General features: G+C 45.8%; 1 protein-coding gene across 8 annotated transcripts in view; it reads left to right on the top strand.

Moving 5' to 3' along the window:
- The first annotated feature begins 17,408 nt into the window (after positions 1–17,408).
- Positions 17,409–20,317, top strand: part of SLC25A16 (solute carrier family 25 member 16) — a 32,310-nt gene continuing 29,401 nt past the window's right edge. For 2 of the 8 annotated variants that reach the window (XM_043519329.1, XM_043519328.1), the window contains exon 1: positions 17,723–18,070. In XM_043519329.1, coding sequence (XP_043375264.1) covers positions 17,992–18,070 — 79 coding nt within the window. In that variant the 5' untranslated portion in view covers positions 17,723–17,991. Of the gene's footprint in view, positions 17,581–17,688; positions 18,071–20,317 lie in introns of those variants that run through there. The other 6 variants (XM_043519333.1, XM_043519330.1, XM_038409307.2 and 3 more) reach the window with 6 other exon arrangements.

The following is a 20,317-nucleotide window of genomic DNA, read 5'->3' as shown; positions in this document are numbered from 1 at the left end:
ACCTTCAGGCAGAGACTAAGCCTGGAAAAAATCAGTCTGAAAGGTGAGTGTTTTGGAAAGTAATAAGTGACTAAAACCGGAGCTTAGAATGCAAATGCTTAAGCAAACATTCACAGTTGCGAGCAACATGCCAGCAAAAATAAAACACAATCAATAAAGACTTCAAAAATATTATAGATCAAAGATTTGTGTTTTCTGTGAAGAGCTCTCAAATGCCAAAGAATTATTTTGTACACCTCACTTTTCGTTTAATTCTTTGATTACCTGCTTTACATGATCAGTCCATCCTTATAGACCCAAAATATGGTCTAGCTCCTGCCTGAGAAGGACTAGACATGATTCCCTTCAGGGCACATCAATGCTACTCCTCAGCTGTATAGAGGGACAGCTGCTGTTACCTTTAGGGCTAACTAGGCTACATCTCCAGCTCCACCCAGACAGAGAAGTAAACTGATTGGGAGCAGAAGGAGCGCGGCACCTAACAGGCTTGGGTCATTTCATAGAAGAATTCCTAAAACCAGAATAAATCTTAGCTTAAAAAAAAAAAAAGTTACTGAAATCAACCGGAGAGATCTGTTAATTAGAAGTATTCATTTTTATATAAATTTGTTAACTTAATTTCTCCGTTAGCTTTGAAGTTTAAAAAGACACAAATCTACAAGTCATTCTTCTAACCCGTGTTTTTACTAATAGCATTTTAGATGCGTCCTATTACAAGGGCATATTTGTTCAGTTTTACAATTTCCTAATTTTATATTAAGATTTTTAAAAGTGGAGACATTAGGCCAAATTGATTCCTGGTATAACACCATTGACAAGTTTGTTTACACAGCCTGATTCTTGTAGCTCCACGTGCATGGTGACATCAGCGTGCTCATGCCCTGCTCTGGATGCCTACATGCACACTTCCTTCTACTCCTTAAAGGAATAGTATCTCATTAAGTTAAACAGCTGTTATGCAGCCAGAGATACAAGTGATGTAATAAATGTAAACACCTCCACAGATTGTGTCAATTTGTAACTAGCCAAATTTATCCCCAGTTTAACTCCACTGATTTCTGCTATGTTACACCAGGGATCAATCAGGCCCATTTTTAATAGCATGTCTTTTTGAGATAGTAGAGAGATGTAAATTCTATGTGTGCTAACCTCTGCCCCCTCCCAAACAAGCCACCTGGCCCCAATCAGTTCCTCTCAGACAAGCCACCTGGCCCCAATCAATTCCTCTCAGACAAGCCACCTGGCCCCAATCAATTTTATCCAGTAAACTACCCTACTCCCTCCAAATTCCCTGAAGACCAACAGTAAACTATCTGTACCAAATCTCTCCCCAGTCTTGACAAAACCATCATCAATTCAAACCCTGACTCCTACCAATTCATCGAGTCCTCAACCAATCTGCCTTAGTTTAGTCAGGTTGGAACTCAGCAGCCATCCCTCAAGGCCAGCCAAAAACTTCTGAGGGGAGGCCCAGTCTTCCTCCTTTTCTACTAACAAAACACCCTTCTAGGGGCGATATTTTAAGTACTCCCCTGCAACTGTTTGTGGAGCAGCAGCAATAGGAACTACTTTCTTGTGACTCACAATTAAGTGTGGAAGGAGGGCCTGTTCCCCTGCTGACCCTCCATCTCAGCATGTATTCTAAGTGTCTCAATGTGAGGGGCCTCACTGGCCACATAAGCAAATGGCTGGCTCACTATGCTCATGCTTTTAGGAGTCTCTGGAACCAGCCCTACAGGCAAGTTGCTATCCTTCTCCAGTTGCCTGTATTGTGATGGGCTCCTAAAATAAGAGGCCTTGTTGAGCACATGGGCAAATGACTTGCTCTTTCTAGTTAGTGCTATGGGGTGTGTGTTTGCAGTGTAAAATACTTGCCAGCCCCAAAAATAAGCAACTAGCCCTGCTCCTACTCAAGGCATACCTGGGGGGGGGGTCATTTTTGCAAGAGGTAGAAAAGTAGTCAGAGGTGGTCTCGGGCTACTATTGTAAATCTTTTCATGCAGAGAGGAGCCAAACAATGGGTCAGGTTAGGCTTTCACTTACAGTGATGTAAATCGAGAGAGACTCCATACAGATCCATGGAGTTACACTGCTGTAAATCTAAATGAACAGACCAGAATTTGCCCCAGGGCTTTTAAAGAGAACGCGAGGGAGAGAGAGAAAAAAAGATTTACTTAGATTAAAACCCCCAAACCCACGTTACAAGCAACCTCCAAAGGATGCTGCATGGCCGTTCCTTCCTTTTTAAAAGGCACACTAGAGCCCAAACTCCTGGTCAGTGTCCCTTTAATTGTTCCCTGCCCTTCCATGGAAGTTTAAGGCAGCTTTGCTTGCCTGGCGGGTTTTTCCAGGCAGGCTCTAGCTAGCTGCTGCAGCGCAAACAAGGCAGCAGCACAAGTAGAGCCCGGACGGTCTCAGTCGCTTAGCCAACAAACTGTCTTTCATTTAAATACACGCCAATATTTCTTTATTTTCCCCCCAAACGTCCGTGCAGAGCTCTACCGCCCCGTAAGAGAACTGCCTAGGCAGCTTACCGACTAGTTGTGAGTTTTACGAGCTGCTTGCCTGGGTGTCCCTGATTGCACTTTCCACGTCTCTCCTAAGGAGGTTGCAGCTAAACTTCGGAACTAGCGAAGAAGTCGTTACTATACTTTAACCAAGCCACTAAAGCAGACAAGAAACCGGCTCCACGCATTAAAGGGGGCTTCGCCACCGACTCGGGCGCGTTAACTGCTCCGGGGACTGATTCCAAATACATACCAAGGCTGTTGCATTGTCAGTAGGCTACTAACAGGAAAGGGCGATCCGTGCATGGCTGGGCGAGCCACAGCTGGAGAGGAGCAAGTGGAGTTCCATGGCTCGTGGGGCGCGGCGTGTCCCTCCCAGCAGCCTGCTCGGAGAGCAAAATAAGCCCCGTGCGGAATATGGATACCCAGTGGCACTGGGGAGTAAAATATGCTGCTCTCCCCGGACGGCTAGCCTCTCCCCAGGCCAGACCCTCTGGGAGGGAGGCTCGGCTGTGCTCTCGCTGGACCTACCCCTCCTAGTAGAAAGCAAAACGCGAGCTGGATCCCCCTAGCTGGAGTGGGATTCCTTGCCCTGCCCTCCCTGGCTCTTTAGGCAGGAGACTGCCCCTTCCCTCTCTCATAACAGGAGACTGACTGAAGGAGAAATTAGCTGAGAATACCATGTGTAGCGCAAATGCTCCCATAATACAAGAGATGCCTTCCATGAAAGCGAAATTGCCTAATTCTTTACAGAACGATTAGGAGGAGAGATGGAAAAGACCTAATTGGTTCTCATTGGTCCCTCCTGGAACCACTGCAGGTTTGTCCCCTGGACTTTGTTTTCTAACCAGAAATTTGCCATCAGTGTATAGGAGCTTTAACCTAAAAATAGACACAAAATCATTTTAGACCCAACGTTTTGGCTTTAGGTTTTAAAAAATGCACAAAAATTATTCTATTAATTATGTTCTGCCAATGTGCCTGTATAAATCATGAATTTATTAGATGCAGGGGTTCAATGTTGGGTTGGTATTCAAGATGCTGTAATTGTTGGTTTTAAGACATTGCCCTATTATTTTTAATTCAAACAAGGAGAGAATGTGCATATGCCTATGAAATATGCATCTGTGTGTACCTGGCCTATAGCAGAACCAGCATCAAAATGGCACGCTCATCCGTAGGTGCTCAATTAGTCACTCATCGACAAAGAGAAGCTACTACTATTCCCTCCCCATCCAGAGAAGGATATGCAAATATGCTGAGGGAATTGGAAGAAAAATAAAAGCTTCTATCATGTCCCCACCCTCCACGGAGAAAAATAAGAGGCTACTCTCTAGTAGTCCCACTCTCCCCATAAATCCCATGTGCCTCCCTAGACCATATAACATCTTAATCAACTCCTCACTGGAGTTGGCATAACACTCAAGTGGGGCTACATCATTGGCCCCAATACCTATGACTGTGACACAGAGCCTCAAAACATGAAGCATAGGTTTACAGTTTCTGGACTCAGACCCCAGACCTGGGCCACCAGCATCCACTCATCAGTACACTGACTCAAGTCAAACTACCATATCTCAAGCTTCCCAGTGCCTTCCCAGCTGTGGCCACTCTAACCCCTGGTTTGTGGTGCGGTGTGGAACAACCTGATTGTACAACCATACGTTACAGGAAGTTGTCACAACCCAGAAAGTTCCCAACATTTCCTGCAGCTCTGTCTTTTGGGTCTACATGGTCCCGGCCACCGCAGCCAGCAACATGGAGGAATTACCATTTGAAGATCTTCTCTTGCTTGTGTTTTTGTTCCTGTTTCAGCAAATAGGCAGAGTATCCATGAGACACTGGTGGACATTCTGGTGGCATTTTCTGACCTATCAAAGACTCCTGATGGAGAAGGAGGAGGAGGATATAGACATGGAAGACTTGAACTTGCTGATGCTCCTTGTGACTCTAGGTATAGCCACTGATGGCCCCTACGTAGACCAGCCTTTTTGGAGCAGGGCAACAAGCACAGACTTGTGGGATCACATTGTCAGGCAGACTTCAGATAACTACTAGTGGGTACAGAACTTTTTGCATGAAGAAAGCCACATTTCTGGAGCTTTGTGAGCAGCTTACCCTCATCCTCCAGTGTCAGGACACACAAATAGCCACTGCCATGTAGGTCAGGCAGCACGTCTATAATTGTTTGGAAGCTGGCTATCCCAGACTGCTTCAAATCCATTGCTAACCAGTTCAGTGTTGGAAAGTCAACTTGGGTAAAGCGGTCACAGAGGTTTCGGAGATATCATAGCTACCACTGTTTGACAATTTGGGTGATTTACCCAAAAGTGGTGGGCATAAACAATATTCCTGAAGTAAATGCTGATTTATGGATATCAATGTGGGCTGCACTGGAAGAGTTAATGATGCCAGGGTTATCTGATTATCAAAAGTCTACATTCATGGACAGGCTGGGACACTTTTGCAACTGACATTGTCCTAAATGGAGTTACTGTCTGGTGGACCCCATGTACCCTCTTTTGCCTGGCAAAAAAAAGGTTTAATTACACTTTCAGCTTGTGCAGAATGGTGGCTGAATGTGTGTTCAGCTGATTGAAATCCTGTTGGTGCTGACTGCAGATCCATTTAGATTCCTGTGTCATCAATGCTGTCTGCATTATTGTGGCTTCCTGTTTTCTTCAACAATCTTTGCAAAGCCCATGGCAAGCCATTTGATTCTGAATGACTCTTTGACACTAATAGATTGCTGACCAGTTCACTTAACCAGAAAGTGCACGTATCACAGCTGTGCAGGAGGCACCTGGGCAATACAGATCAGGGATACTCTGTGTAGCCCCATTATGGATTTGCATGGCCCAATGGAAAAGGGAGAATAGTATGTTTAGAAATGTGCTTGTACAATATTTCCAGTAACTGAGGCACTGCCTCATCATATAAAAATGGGGGAGGGAGATTGACTGCCATACATTGTACTTGTGAACAATATAACTGCTTATGAAATGAGGGTGATGGGGATTGATTCCCATGCATTGTACTTGTGAATGAGCTGACTGCTTACGCAATGGGGAGAGGGATGTGTGGCAAGAATTGTGGATTTACAGTATGGCGTATGGCTTGAGGTAGATAAAAGTATTAAGAAATAGTGATTGGATTCAAGTTATCAGTTGTCCCTTATCATGTGATTATCTTTATTATTTGAAATACACTTTATATGATGTGATGCACTAACAACATTATTTTTTAAGATGAATTTGAAAAAATGAAAAGCATTGCCAGGCTGCCATTAACATACCAAAACCCCAGTAATAAACTAACAACAAAACCAGTAATAAAATAAAGTACATAAACCAAACATTGAACAGTGAAACCAGTGCCAACAAATAAGCCCCTACTGTTGCATGTCCCCTACCACCACTTTCCTTTCTTTCCACATTTATAGCACCCACTTGGTGCTGTTGCGAAGGGGGGGAGGCATTCCTGGGGGTACCTGGCTGCACAAGAGTGAAAGCATTTAGGAAGTATGGGGTCAGCACAGCGGTGGAGGTATGCAGCAGGGGTGAAGGAATGCATGGGGCAGATTTACCTTGTCCAGCTGCTATCGAGTCCTGCTTGTCTGGTCCACCCAACCATGGAATTGTCCAAAACATTCCAGGTCTGCAGCACATGGCACTGTGAAGGGGACTCAGTACATAGTTTGGGTGCAGCAGGAGCCTGTACTCTGGTGGCCATAAGTGTCAGTAGCCTCTTGAACAGGTCTTTCTGCTGGATGCTATCATCCTCTCAGCCAATGTTCCTGCTCCAGAAACTGAGCTGCAAGTCTCTCCTTGTGCGCTGAAATTCTTCCTCTTGCTCTGCAGCCTGGTTGTGCCTTCCCTCTTGTCATGAACCCTTCTCCCTCTGGTACTTCACCTGCTTGTTGGTCCTGTCCAGAATGTCCTCCATATATTCATTATGAAAAAGCATCTGATTGGACTGATCTGTGACAATTCTGCATCCCAGGGACCTGCTTCAGTGGGCCTGCACAGCCGAGTTGGAAGAGGTTGAAGGGAGTAAAAGTAGAAATCGGACAATGCATTATTATTTCAGTGCTTCAAAACAGGTTCAGGATATCTATAGACAAAAGTGCCTTATGGAATCTCAAGGCCAAAAAATTATATTTTGTAAAACTGAGCTTCAGTATATTCTGAGAAGATCACCTGAGCTCCCAGAAGCAGAACGGACTCCAATCAGTGAATCACAGTGAAAAGACTACACAATTACAATTTTGTATTACAAATTACAATTTAGTATTGCTTTTTGTTTTAAAACTGCAGACCTTTGAATGGAGAGGAGACTTACTACCTAAGCATTCTCTGTACTTTCAGGCATTCCACATTCTCGAGGACATAATGATTCTAGGGGTTCCAGAATGGCAAAGGGAGATTTTATTCCAAGCTAGCTGGCTTGGCACTGACGTGTATGCCACAAAGGTTTTCAAATTTACAGTGACAGGGAAGCATATCTATGAGTGGAATGGGATGGTGACTTACAGAGGAGGGCCTGGGAAATATGCACTTCCCAGAAATTTTATTACCTAACACTCTGTTAGCTTTTTTGACTGCTGCTGCATATTGAACAGATGTTTTCAGAGAACAATTCACAATGTCTCCAAGATCTCTTTCTTGAGTGGAAAAAGTTAATTTAGACCCCATCATTTTGTATGCATAGGTGGGATTACGTTTTCCAACGTGCATTACTTTGCATTTATCAACACTGACTTTCACCTGCTATTTTGTTGCCCAGTCACCCAGTTTTGTCAGACCCCTTTGTAACTCTTTTGCAGTCTGCTTTGGATTCAACTATTTTAGTAATTTTGTATTGTCTCCAAACTTTGACACCTCACTGTTTATCTCTTTTTCCACATCATTTATTAATAAATTGAACAGCACTGGTCTCAGTACAGATCCCTGGGGGACATCACTATTTAACTCTCTACATTCTAAAAACTGAATGTAGTGCTCCCTCTCCACCCGGTTACCTTCTTTAATTCCAATCTGCTTACAGGCTTTGATGGATAGGTCTGGGTTCTTCTGGATCCCACCACCCACTCAGCAGGGTGTAGCTTTTTTATTTTTTCCTATGAATTTATTTGGCAGTACCTCCACCTCCCTCGCTCCTTCCTGGCAGGGTCACCAGGGCAGCTTGGGAGGAAAATTCTAACCACAGGGTAATTCCCACTTACTTGCCAGATAGTTGGAGACTTCCAAGAAATAACCCAAACACATACAATATATTCAACACAATAATTATATTAAACAGGAGACAAATATAACATAACAGGTTAAAACACTATTTTTAGGTTCACCAGTGCCCATGCTGCTAATACCTGTGACTTTCCTCCGTCATGTGACTTGATGTAGCAAATGTAAGATTAGTGTCCCGTTTGTACATGTACTTTGTTGGGGCCCTTGATGACCTATGACCACAAAATTCTTCTCTGCAGTGATTTAGCAGTGTGGCTGACTGGGTTCAGTACAGCCCAAAGGACTCACAAGTGGGAGAAGGTGGTAAATCCCTCCACAGGTTTAATATGCAGCAGGTTATAAAATCCCCAAACCCTTACTCCCTGGCTTGAGGACACAGTTCAGAGAGTAGGAGGTCCCCAAAACAAAATTTCCTAACTAAAAGATGGTGCACTCACAAACTCCATGAATGATTCTCAGGTTCAGATATGACTCTGGACTCCTCAGTCACTGCAGAGGGGCTGATCTCTGCTGGCAGGGATCCTCTTCAGGAAGGAATCAGGCTGCTTCAGTCCCAGGATTTCCCCTCACCACAAAGGGGTGCAGGGCTCAAGGTGCAGATTACACAACTGTACTAAAATCCAACTATAGTCTACTAGCTCAGCGTCCAGACACACTGAGAGCAGGCAGCAGCGCTAAACTAGCAGGCTGAGCAGAGCTCACCATGTGGTGACTGGTCTCACCTAGGGAGCTGGAAGGCTAACTCAGACTGGCTAGGGAAGTTTCCCAGCAAAACTCTACAAACTGGGAATCATTAGTGGAGAAAGAAAAGCCCAGCTGAAGGATCTTGCTTTCAGATTCCTAGAGGCCTGTTCTCAGGGGAACCCTGCATGCAGGCCTGAGACCTACCAGCTCCCCACACAACTAGTCCTGCCCATGCCCTGGCTAGCTCCCAACTTACTCAGAAATGGCTTCTCCCCTTTCCTGAACTCCCTGGGAGGGGCATCTCACTCCCTATTGGTTGCCGGGCAGCCTCTGAGTTTGCCTTGGCTCTCCCTCCCTATCAGGGACAGCTTGCCTCTCCCTGAGTTACCAGCAGACAGAGCCCCAGGAATCTAGGTTATCTCCTTGGGGGTACATGAACATTCATTCCTACCCTTTGTTTCCCATCTTTTAACCAGTAACTGATCCATGAGAGGACCTTCTCTCTTCTCCCATGACTGCTTACTATTCTTAAGAGCCTTTAGAGAGGGACCTTGTCAAAGGATTTTGAAAGTCCATGTACTATATATCCACTGGATCACCCTTATCCACATGTTTGTTGACCCCTCCCCAAAGAATTCTAATAGATTGGTGAGGCATGATCTCCCTTTGCAAAGCTGCGTTGATTCTTCCCCAACAAATCATGTTCATCTATGTATCTGATTATTCTCTTCTTCGCTATACTTTCAACCAATTTCCTTGGTACTGAAATTATGCTTACCAGCCTATCATTGCCAGGATCACCTCTGGAGCCTTTTTTGAAAATTGGCATCACATTATCTTCAGTTATCTGGTACAGACGCTGATTTAAGTGACAGATTACATACCACAGTTAGCAGTTCTGAAGGAACTCAAATATGAAATTGCAGTACTGTTGGGTGAATACCATGTGATCCTGGTAACGTATTACTCCTTAATATATCAATTTGTTCCAAAACCTCCTCTATTGACACGTCAATCTGGGACAGTTCTTCAGATCTGTCACCTAAAAAGAATAACTCAGGCGTGAGAATCTCCCTCACAGCCTCTGCAGTGAAGACTGATGCAAAGAATTAATTTTGCTTCTCTGCAATGGCTTTGTCTTCCTTGAGTGTTCCTTCAGCATCTCTATCATCTGGTAGCCAGACAAATTGATTGTCAGGCTTCCTGCTTCTGATGTACTTTAAAAAATTTTGCTGTTAGTTTTTGAGTCTTTGGCTAGTTGCCTCTAACTGCCTCTTTTACTCTGTTGGTTAGCCATGATGGCATTTTTTGGGGTCATCTTACTGTTGTTTTTCTTAATGTGGGGGTATACGTTTAATTTGAACCCATATTCTGGTGTTTTATTAAAGTTTCCATGCAGCTTGCAGTCATTTCACTTTGGTGACTGTTGCTTTTAATTTCCATTTAACTAGCTTCCTCATTTTTGTGTAGTTCCCCTTCTTGAAGTTAAATGCCACTATTAACTGTGATGAGCTTCTTTGGTATTTTTTCCCCTATAAGGATGATAAATTTAATTACATTATGGTAGCTATTACCAAGTGATTCAGCTATATTCATCTCTTGGACCAGATCCTGTGCACCACTTAGGACTAAATCAAGAACTGCCTCTCCCCTTGTGGGTTCCAGGACTAGCTGCTCCAAGGAGGATGGTGCTTTAGTATCTGTGTGGATGATTGTCTCCCTACTGCTTCTAATACAGGCTGAATGCATCTAACCAGGGACTACATGCAAACACACACAGACTCTCAAAGAAATACACAGCCATCTCCTCCACCCCCTATTATATTTCTGGACTGCATACAACCCCTAACCAGCTGACCATACTTCAGACACTGATTTTGTCACTCATAGACTACATTTAACCTATCCCTCATTCCCACCTTTGACAGTTTTCTATTTACAGGTGGCTTGTAATGTTGTGGCATGCCCACTTTGTATGGTGGAGCATACTAAAAGGGAAGACAATATAAGGTTCTTACTTTTAACACCCCAGCACATCTCAATAAGAATGTGTGAATTTCAAGTAAAAATTTAATTTTAAACGCTTGTTTCACTGTTTGAACTTCCTGATCTCCATTTTTAATTCTACATGGTGGTGGTGGGATGATGCCAAGCTGCTGGCGTACAGTCTGCCAGAAGTAGCTATATGCTGCTGCCTGTGGCTTGTAATAAATTTTACACTGGGTCACAAACTGGAAATCCTTCCCCATCCCTATATCAATAACAACAAACATGGGTAAGAAACTTACCAGGCTGAGTGGCTTTTTCTGCTTTGTGTTTCTGCTGCCAGTTCTGCAGCGGGCTGCTCCTCCCCAGAGGCATCAAAATCCTCTTCTGAGTAGGGAGCCAGAATGTGCTATAGCTGCTCTGGTGGCAAAGCCACTTCAGGGACAAGACTGAGCACAGTTCCCAGCATTGGTCAAACTCTTTGTAAAAGAGGCAGCATGATAGCAAGTTCACAAAGGTGCAGTTCTCATCCCTGGCTTTCCAGTAGTTGTTCTTGAGCTGCTTAATTAGCTGCTTGCATTGGTCACCGATCCAGTGAATCCCCAATGCTGCCAGCTTCTTTGCTGTTTCCTGGAACTCATGCTAAAGTCAAACCGTTTGCTTGCCTCACACTATAGTTGAACCAAAATCTGTTTGTGCTTCCGTGACCAGTTAGCAACCACATGGCAAAGGACCTCTTTGTGTCAATCACCATTACATACAAAGGAAAAGATTCATTCTGCTTGTAGCTCATCGATCAGAATAAAATGGAAGGGTTAAATGTTGAGCAGCTGTACTTGAACCAGAGGTGTCGCTTCAAGTTCTGAGGAGTCAATTGCCCAGTCTTGGGATAGAAAGGACACTGTCCCATGGGATTGCACTGATGATCTCTCAGGAGTAGACTCAAGTCTGTGGGCCTGGGCCCAAGCTGCATCCACACTGCAGAATTATGGAGTTTGGACCTGAGTCCACACAGGGCCCAGGCTTGAACCACCTACCCTGCAAGGGACTGGGGCCTATAGTCATGGACTTTGTGGGTGCTCCAGGGATGGAGCACCCACAGAGAAAAATTAGAGGGTATTTAGCACCCACTGGCAGCCAAACTCCCCTCCCTCCCCTCCACTCACGCCTGCTGCCAGCCCTGGTCGATCAACTCCTCCTCCTCCCTCCCAGTGCCTCCTGCATGCCATGGAACAGCTGTTCAGAAGTGTGCAGGAGGTGGTGGGAGGGAGAGGGAGAAGTGGGGATAGGGCACGCTCAGGGGAGGAAGTGGGATGGGGTGGGGCTTTGGGGAAAGGGTAGAGTGGGGGCAGGGCCTGGGTCTGAGCAGGAGTTGAGCACCCCCAGCGAAAATTAGAAGCCGGAGTCTATGCTGGAGCCCAGGCCCAAGTCAGACGGAATTGTCTGAGAATGGAAGTGCGGTTTGGGCTTACATTGCAGTGTAAACATACTCTTCAGAGATGGTAAATGATTTAAGGGTGAAGATAGCATTGCTCATGCTTAGAGCTGCAGATATGTCAAGGTAGGAAAAATGTCACAGATGCTGTGATTTTCCCATTTGTCTGTGACTTGTCTTTGTATCCATAACTTACCCTGCATCGGTGGTTCCTGTCTCATGGGCCTGAGCCTAGCTCCCTGCTCTGGGTATTGTGACCTGGTGCAGGGTTGCAGCGCTGCTCAGGTTTGGCCTATGGGGTTGGAGAGGCAGCAGGAAAAATTTGAATGAGTTTCACTGTGACGTTGTGTACCAGTCACAGGGCCACTCACTATGATTTGTCCCATCAGACCTTCCCCATGATGACTGAGAGGCAGGTCAGCCAAATCTGAGCTGTGCTGTGACCCCAAGCACCAGGTCACAATGCCAGGAGTGAGGAGCTCTGCCTGATGGGACAGGAGTTGCTGCAACAGGTTGAGTGCTGGGCAGGCTTGTTCTTCAGCTTCTACCCCGCAACCACCATTTGTCACATACATTTTTTATCCAAAATCACAAAACATGTGACTTGTACTAAATTTACTGTGACTGCCCTGTGACTTTTTTTATCAAAATATGCTGCGACAAATCTGCAACCTTACCATGTGATTAGGGCCCTACCAAATTCCTGGCCATGAAAAATGCATCAGACTGTGAAATCTGGTCTTTTGTGTGCTTTTACCCTACACTCTACAGATTTCATGGGGGAGACCCATGTTTCTTGAGTTGGGGGTCCTGACCCAAAAGGGAGTTGCAAGGTTATTTTAAGTATTGCCACCCTTACTTCTGCGCTGCCTTCAGACCTGGGTGGCCACAGAGCAGTGATTGTTGACTGGGTGCCCAGCTCTGAAGGCAGCGCCCCACCAGCAGCTGCACAGAAGCAAGCGTGGCAATACCATACCATGCCACCCTTAATTCTGCGCTGCTTCCTTCAGAGGTGGGCGACCCAAGATTGGCAGCTGCTGACTGAGGGCCCTGCTCTGCAGGGAGCAGCGCAGAAGTAAGGGTGGCAATACCATACCATGCCATACTTACTTCTTCAGTGCTGCTAGCGGCGGTTTTGCCTTCAAAGCTGGGCTCCTGGCCAGAAGCTGCCACTTTCCAGCTGCCCAGCTCTGAAGGCAATGCTGCTGCCTGCAGCAGCGCAGAAGTAAGGGTAGCAATACTGCAACCCCCACTACAATAACTTTGCAACCCCTTCCCTGCACAACTCCTTTTTGGGTCAGGACCCCTACAATTACAACACTGTGATATTTCAGATTTGAATAGCTGAAATAATTAAATTTACTATTTTAAAATTCCTATGACCATGAAATTGACCAAAATGGACTGTGAATTTGTTGGGGCCCTACTCAAGATACCCTGGGGGAAGGAGTCAAGAGGTTCTTGGATGAGCACAGTATAAATATGTAGAAGAATGCTGGGATTATGGAATGGGGGCATGAGATCAGAGGATATTTATTGGGATAAAATGGGAATGAAGTGAAAGTTTCTTAGGGTCTTGAAGATTAGGTAGAATAAAAGTTGAATGACTTGGAGGTAAGTGGTGAGGGAAGGACTGCAGGAGATGGAGGTATGCTGGGTGAGAGGTAAATTTGGGTTTATAATATAATTTTTTAGGTGAGTTGGGAACAATTTGTAGAAGCAGGGTAATATGCATTTTCTGGAGAAAGAAGCAAGGTGTTTTTTAGAAAGAAGTAGTTTGTGGTCAGGAAGGCCACAAACTACTCCTGAGGGAAACAAAACAAGCGATGAGGAGCTTTCATAAGAGATCCTCTATGCATGAGTGGAGAAATTGAAGTGGGTCAGAATATATTGGAGGAAGGAGAAGTGAAGGAGAGGATCAGCTGCTGTCTGAACATGGGGCAATAGGAGATTGAAATTATTACACATATAAGAGAAAACTTAAACATAAACATAAAATCTTGTTTCACTCACAATGTGGACATATCATACGGAAAAAATGTACAGTAGCAGAGAGATAATTTTGTCTGTCTCTAATTTATAATATTTCTCTACGATTTTGTGAACAGCACTAAGTAAATAAACTTATTTTTAAACTGACAATATTATTTTAATGAAAGGAATAACATAGACCCAAGTACACCTGGGCAGCAAATGTACATAAGGAGTAGTGCAACTAATGTAAATAATTTAAAAAAGGAGTTAAGAGAGGTATTAGAAAGAGTGAAGTCTTGGATTACAGAAGTTTGGAACAATGGCCTGACCACAACACTGGTTGCTAGAACTCTTGAGTTCTAATCCTGGCTTTGACAATTACTTTCTCAGATGAGGAAAATAACTTAAATTCTCTTGTTTCTGGAGATGATAATATTTCCCAACCTCACAAGGTATTAATTATTAATTAGTTAAAGTCTGGAGAGCATTTTGAACATGAAAAATTCTAAGTATTAATATTGTTAATACTTCTAACTGAAGAGAGGGAACACACCTAAACAGATGAGCTAATTGTCTTAAATCTCTAATTTATTTATACTTCTTGCAATATGTACTGGAATGTTGTTCATTTGTGTTTCTCTTGGAAGGGGCAATGTGTTCTGTAGCAAAGAAATGCACTGAATCTGAAGAAATGAGTAGGGATCTTGAAGTTCAGGAATTGTTTGGCAGCAGCAATTCTATGATGTTGTCGTTCTTTGCCAGCTTCATAGACACCGCTAGAAAATGTGAAAGTATGCCATTTATAACGTACTTTTCATCTGAGGGACTCAAAGCACTTTTCAATTTATGACTTTACATACCCTTGGGAGGTAGCTAAGTACTATTATATCCATCTTATATCTGGATTAAAACAGGTACAAGGGGTTAAAAGTACAGAGTGAAGCTCCAATTTTCTAAACTAATCCATACAAGCAGACCTTTGTCCCTATGCAGAGCCCCGTTTACTTGAATGGCATTGTGTATGGAGGCAGGGGTCTGTTCAGATGTCTCTTATTGCAGGTTCAGAGTCCAAGTTAGCAGTAGAGTGTGGAAGAGAAATCTTGAGTCTTGACTCTGTCCAATGCTTTAAAAACTTGATTTGTACACACTCCTTCCTGCCATTAAAACCTTAAATATTTTGAACTTTTATATAAAAATGCATTAAAAAATAGAGTTTGCATACAGTTTAAAAGGTTATTGAGGCAGCTTGGCCCAAATGTAGGGGACTAGACCCTGGGTCTCTGACCGTCCAGTTGGCTTCCTGAACCATCAGACTATAGTATGCTCTCTTTCTACCAATGGTCCCAAAACTCTTTAATTATTTATACAGATTGAACTAGTTTCAACAGGAGAGATTGAGGATACTCCACTTTAGAATATCTCATAGCCCAGTGATCAAGGCCCTCTACAGAGAGATATGGAAGGTCTCTGTTCAAAATCTTTTATCCTCCTCAGGCAGAGGAATTGCACCCAGGTCTCCCATAGCCAGGGTGAATGTTCTAACCACTGGGATAAAAACCGTAACCTCTTCCTCCTTCAGCCAGATTTTTGAATGGGAGCTTATCCAGCACAGATACTGGTTCAGGCCCCACAGGCAAGATAGGCAGGCACTCTGCCCCTATTTTCCCCTAGTTTGTGGATTGTACTGAGGAGCTTAGCTGGGACAACAATGTGCATGCTCATAGGCAGAAATGTAGGCACTTAGGGAAATTTTGCCCAACAAATTGGGGCACTTACTTAGCTAATTTCAGCACCTACAATACAGGGTTTGGCAGCAGCAGAGCCAGCTCCAGGCACCAGCGTTCCAAACAGGTGCTTGGGGCGAAAATTATAAAGGGGTGGCAGTTCCTGTGTCCACGGCGGCAATTCAGCAACAGCTTCTCTGTTCCGCCTGCCGTGGAGGCAAATCGGCGGCAGCTTCTTCCTTTTGCTGTCTGCGGTGGCAGTTTTTTTCACTGCTTGGGGCAGCAAAAACTGTAGAGCCGGCCCTGGGCAGCAGCTGAGCAGGAGTTTTGTGGCTTACAGTGCAGCCTAACACTGGGACTTAGGCCGTGGCTACACTTTCAGATGTATAGCACTGTGACTTAAACCAGCCCTTGGAGACCGCAGCAGGGAAAGTACTGCCGTGTGTTCACATTGTCAGCTGCAAGCGCAGTGGCGTGGCCGCATTTGCAGCACTTCCAGCGGCATTGGGAGTGGTGCATTATGGGCAGCTATCCCACAGAGCACCTCTTCCCATTCTGGTGCTGTGGCTTGTGGGAAGGGTACAGCGGGGGCGGGCCATTCTGGGTCCTGTCCTGATGCATTGCTTTGAATGCCAGCAATCCCTGTGCTTCTGTCCTCATTTGGCGCCATCTTTCAATGTTTTTTGTACTGTGCGCTCTGTCTTCCCTTTTGGTATGCGGGAATGGATCCTGAACTTGTGAGGAATATGATGATGGGTCTCGCCAGCACATCACGAATTGCAGTTGAGTTATTCCTAAAGCTACAAAGTGACAGCGAGGAGTCCAAGGATGATGTCGACTAGCATAATGCATATGACACGAGATTGCTTGTGGCAGTCACAGACATGCTCACCACAGTGAAACGCCACTTTTGGGCTTGGGAAACAAACACTGAGTGGTGGGATCACGTCATCATGTAAGTCTGGGATGATGAGCAGTGGCTGCAGAACTTTCGCATGAGGAAAGCCACTTTCATGGGACTATGTGCTGAGCTCGCCCCCACCCTGCGGTGCAAGGACATGAGACTGAGAGCTGTCCTGTCAGTGGAGAAGTGGGTGGCTATTGCAATCTGGAAGCTGGCAACTCCCGACAGCTACCTATCGGTCGCTAACCACTTTGGAGTGGGAAAGTTGACCGTTGGAATTGTGTTGATGCAAGCTGGCAGGGCCATTAATCACATCCTGCTCAGAAGAACCGTGACTCTGGGCAATGTGCGTGACATTGTGGCTGGCTTTGCACAAATGGGTTTCCCTAACTGCGGAGGGGCGATAGATGGGTCGTATACTCCAATTCTGGCACCAGACCACCTAGCCTCCAAGTACATAAAGGGGTATTTTTCTATGGTTCTCCAGGAGCTTGTGGATCACTGTGGGCATTTCAGAGACATTAACGCAGGCTGGCCCGGAAAGGCGCATGACGCACGCAACTTTCGGAACACAGGCCTGTTCAGGAAGCTGCAAACTGGGACTTTCTTCCCAGAGCAGAAGATCACCGTAGGGGAAGTTGAAATACTCATTTCAGAGTAGCAGCCGTGTTAGTCTGTATTCGCAAAAAGAAAAGGAGTACTTGTGGCACCTTAGAGACTAACAAATTTATTAGAGCATAAGCTTTCGTGAGCTACAGCTCACTTCATCGGATGCAACCGAAAGCTTATGCTCTAATAAATTTGTTAGTCTCTAAGGTGCCACAAGTACTCCTTTTCTTTTTGTGAAATACTCATTGTGACCCTGGGACACCCTGCTTACCCTTTAACGCCCTGGCTCCTGAAACCCTACACAGGGAGCCTTGACAGCAACAAGGAGCGGTTCAACAACAGGCTGAGCCTGTGCACGACTGTGGCGTGTGCTTTTGGCCGTTTAAAGGCACAGCCCAAGGGCCCAGGCGGGAACTGGGATCCCTGCACACGCAGGCAGACACCAGCCTGCCCCAGGGACCGGAGCCGGAGGCTACAGAAAAGTGTGGCAGAGGCCCGGGGGTCCGGACAGGTGCACGGGGCGGGGGGGTGGAGGCAGCCGGCGGGCTGGCCCGGGGCTCTCGCCGCGCGCGCGCGCACGAGCCGCCCTAGGGCTGCGCCGCCGGCGAGGGGAGGATACAGCGCCCGCGCCGGGCCCGCCCTGCCTCTGACGCTATCGGCCGGCGCCGCTCGCCCGGCTGAGCTACTCCCAGTGCTCCTGAGCCGAGGCAGCGGCCCAGGCCATGCACAGGTAGGAGAGCGGCGGCCCGGATACCTTCCCGGCGGCGGCTCCGGCGCAGGCGCAGTGATCGTGGCTGGCTGCTCCGCTCCCCCTCTGGCTCGTGCTGGGGCGCGGGCCCGGGCCGGCACCATGTGCTGGAGGCGCCGGGGGCTCCCTCAGTGAACCTTCCTCCGCGGAGCCCGCCGCGCCCCAGCTGTCGCAATGGACACGCAGGGGCCGGCGGGGCCCAGTGCCGCAGCGCGCAGAGACTTCTACTGGCTCCGCTCCTTCGTAGCGGGAGGTAAACGCCCCTCTCCCCCTGCTCTCTGCCGGCAGAGGCCGGGCTGAGACCCCTGCTGCTGGGCACCCGCGGCTGGGGCTCTGCGTCTTTGCCCTCCCCCTTGGTGTGGCCATCAAGCCCATGATAAAAAGGGACATGAACCCATTGTCCGCGTGCTGTGCCCCCGGGGCCCGCTGGACACAGGGCATGGGCGCGGGAGCGTATGGACCCAGGGGGCCCCTCACAGCGGGGACGTGAACACCTTTGGCACGGGAGCGGCATGGTGTTTGTTGTACGGGGACAGAGAGAAGCGGCTTTTATTTGAACCACCTCACGTTGTGCCCTTCTGACCCTGTCACTAATAGGGAAAACTTGGGTGCCGGGCGATTAATTGACTTGTCCAAGGTCACGTGGCAGAGCTAGCTGTAAACCCTAGGCCAGCGGTTCTCAAACTTCATTGCATCATGACCCTCCTCTGCCAACAAAAATTACTGCATGAACCCAGGAGGGGAGACCGAAGATGGAGCCTGCCCGAGCCCCACTGCCTTGGTGGTGGGGCGCAAAGCTTCTGCCCTGCGGGGTGCTTGTAATCTTAGCCCTGGGCTGTGGGGCTTGGGCTTGAGACTTGGTGGGGCCCAGGGCCAACACCAGCCTGGGTGACCCCCATTAAAATGGGGTTGTGACCCACTTTGGGGTCCTGACCTACAGTTTGAGTACCACTTCCCTAGGCCATGCTCCATTTTATACTCACCGCAGCGATCATCTAGCCTTCAAAGGACTATCAAAAAATGGTACCTGCCATGGAAATAGCTAACACATTGTATGTAGGTTTCAGAGTAGCAGCCGTGTTGGTCTGTATTGGCAAAAAGAAAAGGAGTACTTGTGGCACCTTAGAGACTAACAAATTTATTAGAGCATAAGCTTTCGTGAGCTACAGCTCACTTCATCGGATGCATACATACATTGTATGTAGGTTACCCTAATGTTGTTAGCAACATCTGGTATGGCTTCTGTTGGGGGTGGCAGAGGAATATGTTCTAATAGGTCTCTTTCATAACTACTATCAACTCAAGAAAATGAGACAAACTGCCTTTTAATTCCTTCTCTAGAATGATTAGTGTTCTTAAGGATTGTGAAAGGATGTTGAGAAGCATGGCCATGAATCTTATAGCCCCCTTTCCCCCCCCCAATCATTACAGTATAGTAACAGTATAGTTATTTCACTTCCAAAGTGGATTAAATTAATATGCAGTAAAATGCCAGATAATTTGAAAAAAACCCACCAATTTTTGTGTGTGGATGCAAGGCAGTTTATCCCCCCAAAAACTAAAGTTATTCCAAAAAAACCTTTCTCATGGTACACAAGATTTTAGAAAAAAGAAATGGCCCCCAAAGTCTTGATCCTGCAAGCTAATCAGTGTGCACGAAATTGCAGGATTGAGACCTAAATGTTAAGTAGGATTCTTTGACATGTTTTAGCATTATCTAAATAATTAGATTGTTAAAGAAGGATGGAGTCTTTTAAGTGTTTTTGAGACTCAGGGTTTTGGAGACCTGTTGGTGCTAAACATAAAAATATGAAGGAAAGAAATTTCAGAGACAGCATTGCTTTAGTATTGTCTCTTTACAGCCCTTTCCCCTTGAAAACTGGATCTTTCTAAAGACATTGTCAGGAGTCAACAGAATTAACTAGTAGACAATTCTTTATATTAATATTCCTTAGGATATTATAAATAAGTGGTGGCTTGTGAAGGGAGAGTTACCTGTATGTAGCATTGTTTCTGCTTAATACAGCTTGTTTCATTCATGCACATACTCCTATTTGTATGCTTTTCAGAATCAGAAAAGATCATTACCTAACTTCTGACCAGATGCTGAATGTTCAAGCAACCTCATAAGCACATTTAGGAAAGTCTCTTTTTCATGTGAATGAAATATATTGTGACTGTAGTCGTGACTTCTGAAAAATAAGGCTATTTTAAAAAAAGAAAGAAGGGGGGAAATATTAGAAAACGCTCTATGGAGAAAACACAGAGTTATTCCCCACACAGATAGGTCCTCATCTCTCATCACTGTTTGTAAAGTGTCGTGAAGATCTGTCTACTTACGTTTCTCATTCTGCACTCATCACCGTTAATCTTAGTTTCTAATTGTTATATGTACCAAATATTACTGTTGAACCAGCATGGAGCTTGACCATGGAGAGAAAGCAGCCAGGATGACAGAGAAGTTGAACTCTGTTAGACCTAAAGAGGATGGGAAACTTAA

Source organism: Dermochelys coriacea, chromosome 7 (genome assembly GCF_009764565.3).
Source record: "Dermochelys coriacea isolate rDerCor1 chromosome 7, rDerCor1.pri.v4, whole genome shotgun sequence".
In the NCBI taxonomy this organism is placed as follows: domain Eukaryota; kingdom Metazoa; phylum Chordata; order Testudines; family Dermochelyidae; genus Dermochelys; species Dermochelys coriacea.
Note: the sequence above shows the minus strand (reverse complement) of the source record. Positions and strands in the feature narration are given on the sequence as shown.